At 38.1% G+C, this 13,909-nt stretch overlaps 1 protein-coding gene across 1 annotated transcript in view; it reads left to right on the plus strand.

Moving 5' to 3' along the window:
• Nucleotides 1-13,909, plus strand: part of WDR75 (WD repeat domain 75) — a 20,332-nt gene that overhangs the window by 2,237 nt on the left and 4,186 nt on the right. Inside the window, 16 exon segments of the mRNA XM_009890218.1 lie at nucleotides 49-194; nucleotides 1,064-1,129; nucleotides 1,803-1,896; nucleotides 2,639-2,763; nucleotides 3,080-3,150; nucleotides 3,700-3,816; nucleotides 4,384-4,472; nucleotides 5,277-5,435; nucleotides 5,745-5,804; nucleotides 5,894-6,009; nucleotides 6,481-6,653; nucleotides 7,465-7,628; nucleotides 10,063-10,246; nucleotides 12,137-12,231; nucleotides 12,657-12,752; nucleotides 13,347-13,516. Coding sequence (XP_009888520.1) covers nucleotides 49-194; nucleotides 1,064-1,129; nucleotides 1,803-1,896; nucleotides 2,639-2,763; nucleotides 3,080-3,150; nucleotides 3,700-3,816; nucleotides 4,384-4,472; nucleotides 5,277-5,435; nucleotides 5,745-5,804; nucleotides 5,894-6,009; nucleotides 6,481-6,653; nucleotides 7,465-7,628; nucleotides 10,063-10,246; nucleotides 12,137-12,231; nucleotides 12,657-12,752; nucleotides 13,347-13,516 — 1,925 coding nt within the window.

Raw genomic sequence — 13,909 nt, forward strand, 5'->3', positions numbered from 1 at the left:
GGGGGTCCCTGCCTTCCCCGCCCTCCCCACCTCCCGTAGGGTAACGGCTTTCCTCCTTCTCCAGGTACCTGCTCTGCGCCTCCGGCGACTTCGTGAAGATGTACAGCGTGTCCACCGAGGAAACGCTGCGGCTGATGGGCGGCCACGCCGACCGGGGGACGGGCATCCAGCTCAACCCTCACAACCACATGCAGGTCTGGGGCCAGGGGAGGACAGGACGGGACGGGACGGGAAGGTCTGGCTGGAGGGGCTGCTGGGGGTGCTCCTGACATCCCGGCACAGCTTGTCTGGTTCTCTGGGGGCTGTCCCGGGGGTCTGGGCGCTGGCTGGAATTTGAGAACGGGCTGGAAGCGGTTATAGCGTTGTCGAGCTAATGTTTCTCCTAAATCTGGCTGGAAGGGTAGGCGTTATATCAGTTTTCTACCAAAAAAAAAAAAGGGGAAACAATGCATGGAGTACACTGATTGAATGGAATGACAACAAAATGGAAATACCAGCAAAACTTCCTTCTTTTTTTTTTTTAATTGTTGAAGGGGGAAAAGAAGTATGTGAGAAAATCAGCGACATTTACTTTGTTCTTCTCTTATCTGCTGATACAGATGCAGATTTGACTAAATCCCTGCAATTTCCCAGTGGCGCTCTGCCTACTGGCAGGCTGCCTTCCCTGTTCACTGCTGCTCCTGCTCTGGTTCTCTATTTGCTTGGGTTTTTTGGTGTCTATATATAAACAAGAATCATTTGCCATGATAGACTGCATCTGCTTATTATCTATGCGAAATCTGATGCAAATGTTAATGAATGTTCACATAATGGTATCTGCACACTCTGTTAGTCTCAAGTGATTAAACACATATCTGCTGTTTCTTTCACACCTCATGAAAATGTATATTTCAAACTAGAATAATAGTGTTGTATTTCCATTGCACTTTCTTTGAAGGCACCACAAAGGTAGTCTGTGTCCTGCATTTTTGATGATTCAGCTACTTGGAATTGTAGTTCCATTGGTCAATCCTTTTTTTTACGTAAAAGCTACTTTAACTGATATTTTATTTTTTTTCCTCAGCTGTATTCTTCATCTCTTGATGGCAGCATTAAGCTGTGGGACTTCATGGATGGGATTACCATTAAAGTATGTTAGTTATTTCTGTTAAACACATATCAAAATAATTCATGACCCGCTGATAATAAAATAAGGATTTCTGCAGCAATTACTAAATATGGGCACAAACCAGTCCAAGATGCATTGTTCTGCTTTTAATACAGCCTGAAAACCATCTATTTATGGCAGTAATAGAATGTGGCAGTTGATATGTGTGTCACTGCAGAAATTCATGATGATGCAGAATCTTTTGGGGGAAAAGACAGGATATGTAATGCCATACTAACTTTGCTGCTTGCTGCAGTTCAGAGTGCAGTGTAGCTCTTAGGGAGTGTGCTGCAGTTTGTGATGTGCCCATAGGAGTTGATATGATGACTTGAAAACATGGGCTGTTACCTGTCCTGTTGCTCCCCTTTTCTGCTAAATAGAGGCACTTCCTATAGGTGGTCCTTCTGTACCATCGGGTTTTTCAGTAAATCTAATGTCTCATATTTTATTAGTACTGTGTTAACATTTGTATGAGTCCTTGATAGAATAAAGGTCTCTTTATTTGTCTTAGAGAATTTTAATTAATACATCAAGGTTTCTTTAAAGCGCATGTGTTTTCCTTAGTGTAAAAACTTAGCATTATTCACTGCTGAAAACCACATGTCAAGTGTAGTAATTGTTGACCTCCTTCTCTTTTTTTTTTTTTTTTTTTCAGACTTTTACTGTAGGATCCAAACTTCTGGCACTGTACGCACTTGCTAGTTCTGAGGACTCAGTGTTTGTTGTAATTCCAAAGAGTGGTGAAAGAGGTACGGTATGATTAGCATCATCCTTGACATCTAAGTCATGCTGTGTCCAAGCTACTGTCATGTCAGTGAATGGTGTGCTGCAAGAATGTGCTTTAATATATTAATTTTGAAAAAAAAAAAAAATCTTAAGTCCTACTACAGATGTCTGCAGTCATACATTTTGTACCTTTTCTGTTTTCTTTCTGACATCTGTTTTTTTTTAATATTTGTCTAGAAGAGTGCTTATCTTCACTTTTTAAGCATGTACTGCATGTATCTGATGGTGTAGATGCAATAAATCTTAAAGCAGTGCTTACCATGATATAGGGTATGCTATAGTGTTTGAGACTACTCTTCCACCTTAAGCAGTATTAACGGAAATAGACTTGTCCTATCTAACAGCATGCGTAGATACTTTTTCCTAGAATTTTGTTTGAAATAAATATAAATATAGCTTGACCTTACTATATTGCTACAAATGTTACTTTAGAGCAAGAGCGAATATTATGCAACTTTGGTTGGTTTCTGCTTACAGTTGCAGAAACCAGTCAGTCTCCTCAATCTTCAATACTATTGTTTGAATCAAAATATCTGAAACAATTATTTTTTGAAAGGTATTACAAACTTTTTCAAACTTATTAAAAATATTGCAAGGTACTAACATGTTAGTTTTAAGGTAGAAGGGGGTGCAAATCTCCTTTTTAAGGGGCATACATAAACTTGTTCATAAAAGCCTTTTGATTACAGATTTTTCTTTGGTCAGATACATTCCAGCTGGTCTCAGTTAAGCTGACAAAAGCACCAGGCCAAGATTTGGAAGCCAAGGAATTGTCAGTGGTTTTGGATGGTGTGGACGCATCACCGAAGTGTATTGCATTTGGAAGAGAAGTATATTCACTTTTTGGTTTTGTTTTTTTTAATTCTGTTGGTTGGTTGGTGGTTTTTTTTTTATCTCTCAAATGAACTATTTGCTGTTTATGCTTTTATAAAAGCACAGTAGTGCTGAAACAAAACTGAAGTATGAATCTTTGTGTTTGTAAGACCTATGCTTTCTTTTATATAAAAAAAACCCACAACAAAATAGGAAAATATTTACTTATATGTTATCTCCAATTTTAAGTACTTCATAGTGAAATGTGATATTTTTTCTTTCATGTGTAAGAACATAATCTGTGTGTTCTAAGTTGTTGTTTTACTATAACAGGGTGAATATGTAGCATCAGTGAAGGAAGTTAATCTTCAAGTTTATTTTTTTAAACAGAAACAGTTGAACAGGTAAGAGTGAAAATGTCAAGTATTGATTCAGTCTGATAAATCATAAATGTTTGTTAACTGCTTATGTGTGCACACATTATTTTACATTTGTCAGCAACCATTTGGTTTTATGCTGGAGCGGATATAGTCAGTATATAAGAAGCTCCCTTTAGAGGCAGACAGTGAGATGCTGCAGTGCATTGGTCGCTTATCTTTCCAGCTCAGGTGTGTATTTTTTCAGGTAAATGCTTAGGCTGGTACTGGACTGAAACAAGTGACAAAGTGTGGTTAGGGTCAAAACAGGGGCTGGCAGAGGAAATGGGGGTGAAAGGAGAGAGAGAGAAAGAAGGAAAAATCTTTCTGTTTGATTGAAGGCAAAGAATTAATGAAATAAAGAAAAAATAAGTCTGTCAATAATTTTTGGAGAGCGCGTGTAACTGTAACAACCTGGAGATGCTTAATTTTGTGAGTCAGAATTATTTTTATGTGCATTAGCTGGTCCTTTTGAAGCTTTGTTTCAAAAAAACCCCAAATCTCATATAATTAAAATTAATTTCTTAAATCTTGAAGGTTTTCTTTAAGTGCAGTGAAGACAAAAAGTGGAAACAATCAGTTCACTTGTGTAGCGTGCCATCCTACAGAGGACTGTATTGCAACTGGCCATGCTGATGGAAAGATTCGCCTCTGGTATGCACACTTTGATTCAACTGTGTACCCCATAAACTGATGTGACCATAGGAATTAAGTGAAACCTGAGCAAAGCAGTCTAATTCATCCTTAGCATTGTCATTTTCAGAAGTCATAATGAGCAAAGAATGGCAAGCCCTGTGAATCTGCGGTACTGACATTGACTTCAGGGTACAGCTTCAGTTTAACGTCAAACGGGAAAATATTCCTGTTAAGCTATGCTCCGTGAAATTAAACTGTATTTGAAAAAGGTAATGCAGGAGCAGCTGAAATAACTCCTTATGGGCAAGTAGAGTCCTGGGGTGAGCGCACTAGTGGAATTGCATGGTTGAGAACAATATGCTCGCCAAGTTGTTCAGTATACCTAAGATGCGTGGTGTGCAGCAGGAAGGTGCTGAAAACCAGCTAGCATGGTTCCTTCCCTCCCTTTGCATTGCGTGAGCATACAAGAACGTGTCATCTAGAAGTTAAAGGAGAGGATGGTAGACTTGATTCAATTCAATATTTCCTTTTGTTTGCTCTGTTGTTAATCTTGTGCTTAAAGAACTGTTCTGTTCCTCCCCACAGGAGGAATTTCTGCCACAAGAAAGAGTACACGTTTTCCACGCTGCATTGGCATCATGATACTGTCACGGATCTAGCTTTTTCTGTGGAGGGTGAGTGAAAGGAAAAAACAAAAACAAACAAAAAAACCCCAACTTTCAAAGTTAAGGCACTGCAGTGGGGGTGGAAAAATCAACAGAAGTTTGAGTTTGTTTACTCACTAACAAATAAATTTCTAGAATTTTAAATATGTCCAGGAAGGATCTGAAATAAAATGGAAGCAGTTGTTACTTTTTTATATATTTTGATAGGCATTCATAATGTCAAATATCTACCTTCTGTGGTAGGACGTAAATTCTAACCCCTCCTCTTACCTCTTTTCCCTCAACTCCGCTCTCCCTCCCTACTTCCCTTTCATCAGTAATACTGATGAGTTCTTGCCAGAGTCTTGTTTGCATCCAAATAAAACAAGCAGTCTTGTCCGAGCTCAAACCTCATGGCAGAAATACAGTTAACTTTTATCTCAGTTATGTGGTCTGAACTATTCTCCTTAGGATATTTCTTACTGCAAAGTACTTCTGATGGAAGGAGAACAATTCAGCTATATTGTAACACAAATACTCAGCTGATTCAGAAAGTAATGGGATCTACTACTCCCAAAGCGTTGTTACAATTTTACTGTAGGCACAAATTTTTGTTACTTAATCCAATTTTCTCTTGCAATTTAACGTGGGATAATCAGCAATGTATCTATGTGCATTGCCCAGGCTAGATACAAGGGATAATTGCTTTGTATGTGACAGTTTAAGAACGGTTTCTGAGAAACCTGTGCTTGTCTGTCATTGTAAACACATATGCTGCTGACTTTTATGTTTTTTAAACCAAAATCTATAACGTCATTTTTACTATTGGAATAGGAACCAGCTTGCTGAGTGGTGGAGTTGAATCTGTTCTAGTTCTGTGGCGCAATGAATCCGACTGTCAGAAGGATTTCCTTCCTCGTTTGGGATCTCCTATTGAGTATATCTCCATGGCATCTGATGGCACACTCTGTTGCACCTTGCATACAGACAACAGTAAGCCAAAATTTATTTTAAGTATCCCTTAATGCAAAATGGCATGCAAATCTATATGAGCTTTATTATGTTAATTCCAGATACTACATAAGTTTAATATTGATCTGAAAGAACACATGCTTGAAGTGATCTTCTGTGAATTTGCCCGACTGCTGTAACTTGACTTTCCACCTTGATGTAGGGGTGTCATAAATTGAGAAAAGATACATTTATAGGATTAAGTGCAGTTGGTTAAGGTACCTTCCCCACTATGAGATGCGGTTACATTGTAGGAGCCTTTTGCAAGACTTGATCTTCTTTTCCTTTCAGGAATTACAATAGTCAACAGCAACCTAAGATTTTCCAGAAGTATTCAGGGGCTAATCAAAAGTAAGTGCAATAAAATTTATCTACCGCTTAGAAGGCAGAATATGTTACTTTCCATCTTAGGTCATTTGTCATCTTATTTTTATTTCCAGGTGCGGATGTCAAGACTGGTCTAGTGGTTGATCCCAGAACCAAAGCTTTGGTCCTGAATGGAGAGCCTGGCCACTTACAGTTCTATTGTCTCCAAAGTGACCAACAGCTGTTCAGCGTAAGTTGGATGGGCTTGTACTAAAACTTTTAACTTAGTCAATCAACCAAGTTATGCATCAGAATTTATTTGAAGACTTAATATGGCAAACAGGAAAAAAGCCAGCAGCTATACTGCGAGACTGGATTCTAAGCTGAGATGTTTTCAGCTTTGTCGCAAAGTTCTTTAACTTGTTAAGTATAGCTGAATGTTGGCAGTTGAATAAATAGAGGAGCAGCACACTGTTTTGAAGTTAAATGTCAAAAATTTCTAGGTAAAATCCCTCTAAAATATTTTTTTTCTTCTTTCCTACATTTAACATTATTGTGGAATGTACATGCCCTAATAATGCTTTACCCACATGTGGCTTTATGCCACAGCCCAGTCAGTTCTAATCGGTGCTTTCAGAACATCCTTTCTCCATGGTTCTATGACTGATATCTCTAAATCTACACTTGAATTTTGAAATTTAAATTTTGTCTTGTTTTGCAGTTGGATATTGTGCAGCAACAATACATTCATCAGGCAGGTTTAAACCAAGCTGACTTGGTAAAAGTTGCGTTTAGTCCACAAGGCAAGTGGTTAGCAACGGTAGAAGAGAGGGAAGAAGTAACTGACCCTGAGTTACAGTTGAAGCTGTGGTTCTATGATGAAGAAACGCAAAGGTAACGGTAACAGAGCTGGCCACCTAGATGCCAAGATCTAAAGTATCACACAAATAACTACACAGGCTTTGTCTTGCAAAGGCAGAGTTTTTCCAGATCAACTAATAAAATTCTAGGGAAGACCCTAGGGAGAGTTTACCATGCATGCTAGATGTATCTGTAACGACGCACAGACTTGAAGTAAATACAGATTGGAAATAATTGCACTGAATCTAATTTGCTTATATTAATCAGACAGGCTATTTTAGCCATGGGACAGTTGTGGGCTTGACAGAATGGTTCTATAGCTTGTTCAGTTTTCCCATTTATGTCTTATCCATCATTAACTGATTAGTTCGTCTAGGGTACAGGAGATTATGACTTTAGCTTTGATATTTTTTTTTAATTTAGCTAACATATGCATCTGGTTCATAAACTTTCCTAGATTTTTTTCTTATTAAAAAAAAAATTATATTTTGACTGTAAATTGTTATTTTCTTAAAGAAGAAACAAAGCAAAATAAAGCTGGTCTGTGTAGTAGCTGTGTGTCTGGCTGTCTAAATACTGGAAAGACTGCCCACAGTTCAGGCTGAATATTTGAGAGCAATACTTGCTTAGTGATAATCCTTTCTCAGTGCTGGGCTAGTCTCTCTTGCTGTATGGAAGTGATTAGGGAAATAAACTCTTTAAATGCAGTAACATTTAGCTATGTAATTAGACAAATTTCTTTGACTCCTCTTTTCCCTGCCCCTTCCAGAATCATCTTAGACTGAAATCTTCCAAAAGTGCAAAATGAAATAAAATGGCAAGCTTCTGTTTTCTTTTCCTATAGCTTTAAGCTGAATACTAGAATAAATATGCCCCATGAGGACCACATAACAGACATGTGCTTTCGCGACATGGATGAATTGGAAGATGACTCTCTGATATTGGTAACAGCTGGCAGGGATTGTGTGTTTAAAGTCTGGGTGATGGTAGAAGACACTGATCCGGAGGGTAAGTATAGTCAAAACGTAACTTACTCTTACTTGCTACCTCGTAACATGCTTAGACATTCTGACCTTAACTTCATCCTGTCAGAACTAGGCCCTCAAATCCCATGTATTTATCTATTTCTGCTGTATGGCGTATTGTGCTCTGCTGAGCATCCTCTGTGATGAGTTCTCTCATAGTTCTGCAGTATTATGGATTGATACAGAAGTTCCTGAACTAGCAAAGACTTTGCCGAGCCTGCTGCAGAAGGGAATGGCAGCCTGTGTTCAGTTGTTTAAAGGATTGCTTGTGTAATGATTTTTCCATGCTGGAAAAATCACAGTGTCAGACAGAATCACAGCATGGTCAGGGTTGGAAGAGACCTCTGGAGATCATCCAGTCCAACCCCCCTGCCAGAGCAGGGTCACCTACAGCAGGTTGCACAGGACAGCGTCCAGGCGGGTTTTGAATGTCTCCAGAGTGGGAGACTCCACCACCTCCCTGGGCAGCCTGTGCCAGTGCTCCACTACCCTCAAAGGTAATGGATTTTTGTCATTCCTCTGGGTAGTCTTTGAGACTTCTGAAGGGAGCAGGATGCAGAAGTGTGTTACTATGTTTTAGTTGACTTAGTGTAAAATAGTAGCACTTTGCTAGTCTGCAGCTCTGCCACTTCAGAGTTCATTTTTTTTAACCTCCTTCCTTCCTGTTAGATATTTCAATGTCCTAGAATGGATATTTAGGATCCACTTCCAGGATACTTCAATAACCGAATTTCACCTATCAAAATGCATGCTGGTGTTCGCTTGTTTCAAACAGAACTTCTGAGGGATGTGTATTACCCTGTATGCCTTTGGATGTGAAATACAAAAGACTTCCCGCTTCTTAACTTGCATTTACTTAAATGTTATTATGATGCCAGGCACACTTAAATAAGCTGAAACTTCCCTGCCACTTGGGTGTCTTATCTTTTCATGTTCCTAAATAGATGTGGTAGTGGTCTTGCTTGAACTGCTTGCAGTTTAGTAACATTTGTGTTTTCATGGGCAGGTGGGAATGTGTTCAAAAGTACTTTTGAAGTACTAAGGTTTCCATTTGACGAACTGATGTTGCCAAATTGACTTTCTCTTTCCAAGCTGTTTGCTCCTCAACAGTGGCTTCTCATGAGAAGAAAAAAAAAAAAAAGCTTGTATTCATTTACTAGGATTTATGCTTGTATTTACTTAATAGCAACTCCCTCAATGGTTTCTGAAAGAGGTTTTTATTTTCTTTTTCTTTTTTGATTGTAAATGATTCTAAGCCTAGATTATATCTTAACTTAATGAGCAGATACCTTGATACCGAGTACAGCGTGGGCTGGGGATGAAACCTAATAGTGTCTGTTTCCTTCAACAAGGCAGTTTTGTATGTGCTGACTGGCCTCATCAGGGAATTTTTGTGTGTATTTTTTTGTTTGGTTGTGACTATACAGACTTCTGTTTCATAGTTGTGTAAAAGTACAAATTATTGCTGGCTTTGGTAGTGTATTTGCCCAGTGGGAACAGGGTAGGAATGCTCAGGTAGAAATACTCAACATGTCACAGGCTTCTGTGCAGCAAATATTAATAGACTAATTAGTTCATATGTAGAACACACTCTGGCATGTTTTTATTTGCAGCAGGTATCTCACTGTGCCTCTAGATGGTGCCATGCAGTTTAAAGTAATGAATTGTTTCTGGCTATTTTTTTACAGGCAGTTCTTTTAATCATCAACTCGTAGCCATTATATAAAGGATATATTAGCATAGGGTGAACTTATTTTCCTTTCTTTCCTCATCCTACACATATGTTTCAAAAGCTAGATGTATGGTTTGTTTGGTTTTTTGACAATGGGAAATAATGTTATGTGGTAAGTACATGACTTAGACTTTGCCTTTGTTTATATTATGGTGATTATCAATAATAGGAAAGGTATCCCACTGAATGCACTGGCAGGTTAACCAACACAAGGAAGCATGCTGATGGGTCCCTTTGTGATCCTCAAACTTTATGTAAATGAACCATGAGCTTTGTTAGACTCAAACGCAACCCGTGTGCAAATTTTTAGTAATGCTCATTTGCTTGTTACAGTCTTAAAAGAACAGTATGTTTCAGAACACTACATGTCGAATCTACTTCAGTATCTTCTTTTCTCTAACATCTGCCAATTTGAGAGCACAGTTAATGTAGTTGGCAACGTAAACGTGAATATTGTACCATGTCAATCTCAGGATTCGCTATTCAAATACAAAACTGAGAACAAATGGAAAACCTACTAGATGCTTCTTGTACTAAAACAGGACAGATTCTCTGTACTTTTCAAAAATGTAAGCCTTCTTAAACAAAACTATCTTGCTCTTGAGCCTGTTTTGCAAGTCTAATACTTGAATTCTTCTTTCTTCATGTATAGACTTGAATTAACTAGCTTGTTTATTCAATGCAGCACAGCAAAGTGTGAGCTGGAGCTGTGACTTTGTAGGCAGCTACCACAACTACCAAGCTACTAACTGCTGTTTCTCAGAAGATGGCTCTTTGCTTGCTGTTAGCTTTGAAGAAACTGTCACTGTATGGGATTCAATTACTTGGGATCTTAAGTGTACGTTTTGCCATCCACCTGGAAAAATAAGGTATGTTTTTCATCTGGCTTTTCATGTCTTACTTGAACTCTCAGAACAGAAAGAATCAATTCATAGTAGTCCAATAACTTGTATATATTCATATAAACATTGAATTTAACACTTATGTTCATATATAGAAAAGATTCTAAAATGGCTTTTAGGTGGTTTGTAATGTACTGTTAAAAATAAGATCAAGCTCTGCAGTTTCATCTTCTTACTTGCTTATGACTTGCACCTCTCGTACTCAAATATGTATCTTTGGGCACACAGTAGTGTGTTAATAGCCCTTCTCTTTTTCCCCAATAACCTAGGGACGAATCAAAGTACTGAAAAAGTATAAATCTAAGAAGTTTATGCTTTATTCATGTACACGTGCATACAAATATAAATTATATCAATAAAGGCATATTGAGCTTATTATCTGTATTATAAAATACATATCTCGATCCATTCTAACTTCTGTTGGGAAGTCCGTATTTGCCTGGCAGACTACCCCAGCGTGCTCCATTGTGTGCTGTCATGATAAAAGGCATCCTGAAGGTCTAGGTACCATTCTGTTGTGTAAGGACCATGAGGAATGGCATAGGTTGATGGTAGAGAGAAAAGATAAAGACTCGAAGAATAGGACAGTCTTAGTATTGAACTTCCTAGAGTGTGCAAATGTACAGCAGTTTCTGATCCAGGCAAAATACCATTTTTCTTATGATAATCCTGGAAAAAATAGCTCAATAGGTGACCTCACTGGTTCATCTACTTAATCTCTGTGCCAGATCCTGTATCTAAACAATTGCTGGAACAGGAAGGTGCTACAAACCTACTGCAGCATTCTCTTTCAGTGCTAATGTTTTTCTAACTGCTTCTCAAACTTGCTTCTCAAAGTCATTAGTGGAGTAATGTTAGAGGTATTTCATGTACCCGCTTCGAGGAAGCACCTAAAATGGAAAGCAAAACATTGTTGTGGTCACAATGTTTTAAAGACATAAAGAATCCTTTAGAAAAAGATACGGAGATTTCTCTCTTCCATGTTTTGGTGTGTATGTTTATAAGCTTTTCCTTTGTGTGATCAAGTCAGTTTTGTTTATCCTGGTCCTCTAAGATTAGAAGTTGAGAAACATGATTTTAAAACCGGTCTGCAGGAAAATCGTGGGAGGCATATAACCCGCATCTTTACTGTATCTATAGAGAAAAATTCCCTTGACAGCTTGGTACAGTGGCAAGGTTTTCCCAGGCCAACTGGTCCTTTTCTAGCCTTTGCTGTATGCTGTATTGAAAGGAAATACATTACTCTAGGACTATACTAAATGGCTGTATTAATTGCATAACTTCAAAGGGCTATGTTTTATTAAAGAAACTCTGTCCCTTATTAGCTTTTTTGGAAAGGTTCTATAGCATTAGAAATCGAAAGCCTGTTCTATTATTCTCAAACAAGAATCAGAAATTAAAATAAGTGAAAACAAATCACACTTTCTTCAATTGGAGCAGCCTATAAGAATAACCTCCTTTTTTTTTTTTTTAACTACTCCTCTCTTTCTAGTGCTTAGAGCAATATTAAGGATTCTTTAAATATGGAATTTATTTTCCAGTCCCAATGTGAACACTTAGTAGTACTTAGAAGTTTGTAACTTATTTAAGACCTTAAAATCACTCCTTGAAATCAGAATGTTGTAGGAACATGTAATCCTTATAGACTTATGTATACTTTTAAATCTCCCAGACCTATCTGGTTGTGTGAAGTTTAATGCCACTAGAGGTGAAAGCAAAAAGCAAACTTATCCTGATTTAAATATCGGAACTAAATCTTAACTGAATGCTTTTGTGACTTGTGAATCATCACTACGTTAGAGAAAGAAAAATGAAACCTGAAGGTCACTAACTTGTTTTGACTTTTTGCTTCTGTAGGAACATCTGTTTTGGGAGACTAACATGTTCCAAGTACCTTATTGGTGCCACTGATTATGGCTTTCTGTGTTGCTGGAACCTGCTCAGTTGTGCATGTAAGATCAGATTAAATGTATGCTCGAGTGGTAACATTTAAGACTTGAATTTACGTTGAAACCTTAAAATAATTCTAGTTTGATTCCAGATTGATCCACTACAAAATGTCCTGTGGGAATGTAATGATTTTCATACTTCAGTCAATACAGTAGCCTGTCCAGGGTGCATGTGCTTTGTATGCGTGTGCGTAGTGAATTCTGAGTTAGATGATTGCTAACATAATAACAGCTAGTATTTCCTGCATTTGCAGAAGTTCATAATGCTTCTGTATTTTTATTCATCTGAGAATGAGTGAAGTTGCTTGCCCCTTCCCGAGGTTAAGGCCCTGTGTGCCATTCCCATCTAACCTTTTGTTTGGCAAAGTAGTGGGATAGAACTGAATGCCTTCTTTTCATGTCTGGCTGTTGCTGCGTTTGCTTTTCAGTGGAATGGAGTGCCCACCTCAACGTCTTAGTTCTGCAACCTGATCCCCTTTCAGAACATATTGCTGCTGTCTCATGGCTCTCAAAAGAGTCCAGCTGTAAGTACAAAGGCTTCTTTGACAAGTGGAATTTACAGGTCAGTGGAATTTATAACTGAAAGCATAATTTCTAGAAAAGTTTTTCTTAGAATTTAGCCCCATGAAGGCCATAAAACAGACTTGAGTCTGTGTTTGCACCTGTGGAAAACTGAGCCATGTCCGACAGCGGCAGTCAAGTAAAGCATGTTGGCTCCCCATCTTTTCTTCCAGCAGTTAGTTTCTGGTACAGGATATAGCACAGGATTAACCATGTTGTCTGGGTGAAGGTCTTGAATGTTCTCGACCCTCTCCTGTAAATGCAAAACTGGTTGAACTGTACAGCTACGGTTTAAAGCTTTGACTATAAATTATGATTACTCTTCCTAGAGGTACTGTTCTACAGAAAAGTTAATTTCCAAGTATGTTCTCTGGATTGGAATACTGTGAAAGGTACCTTCTATTATGCCGTAAGGCTATCCAATTATATTTCCTGAAAACTAGTGCTTAAAGGCAATCCTGTCCAGCCCTTACTGGCTATGATACAGAGAGCTTTGACAGCTATCCAGGAAGGTAAGAATTTCATGATTTAAAGAGAAGATATTCTTGCTTTTGCAGTGTTTGTGTTCAAACCAAATGAGCCACGGCCAATCTATATCCAGAGAAACCTTTGTAGAGAAAAGATCCAGCGTGCTGCCTTCGTTCCAAGAGATGAACCTGAAATGATTGGCTCAGAAAAATACCTTTGGCTAAGAAGATCCCAACTATTTTTTCTTACAGATACACAAGTAAGCAATAGTGATTGGCAGGTGGTTCCTGGGGAAAAAGTATTTTCCTGAATGTGGATTGATACAAACTCAGAGTTCTGTTGTTGAGTGTAAGAGTTTCTTGTGATTTCGAGGCAGCGTAAGCTTTGTTCTTTATTAAAGGCTTTCAAATGCCAAACCAGCTTAAGTTCAAAATTGGTTATTTCCTGGTTTTTTTACTGCTAATAGTTTCTGCTGCCTCATTCATAAAAGAAACCAGATAATTTGGGAACATTGCCTATGCTGTTTAACTTCAATAATGCAGTTTCTAGGTGTTTATTTCTGATTATCAAAATGTTTTGTAAGATATTCCATTTTCCTTGTAATTTGTGGGTGGGTGTTTTTGTGTTTGTTTTCCCAAAAAGTCTGTACAGA

This window comes from Charadrius vociferus, unplaced genomic scaffold (assembly GCF_000708025.1).
Source record: "Charadrius vociferus isolate BGI_N301 unplaced genomic scaffold, ASM70802v2 scaffold147, whole genome shotgun sequence".
Lineage (NCBI taxonomy): Eukaryota > Metazoa > Chordata > Aves > Charadriiformes > Charadriidae > Charadrius > Charadrius vociferus.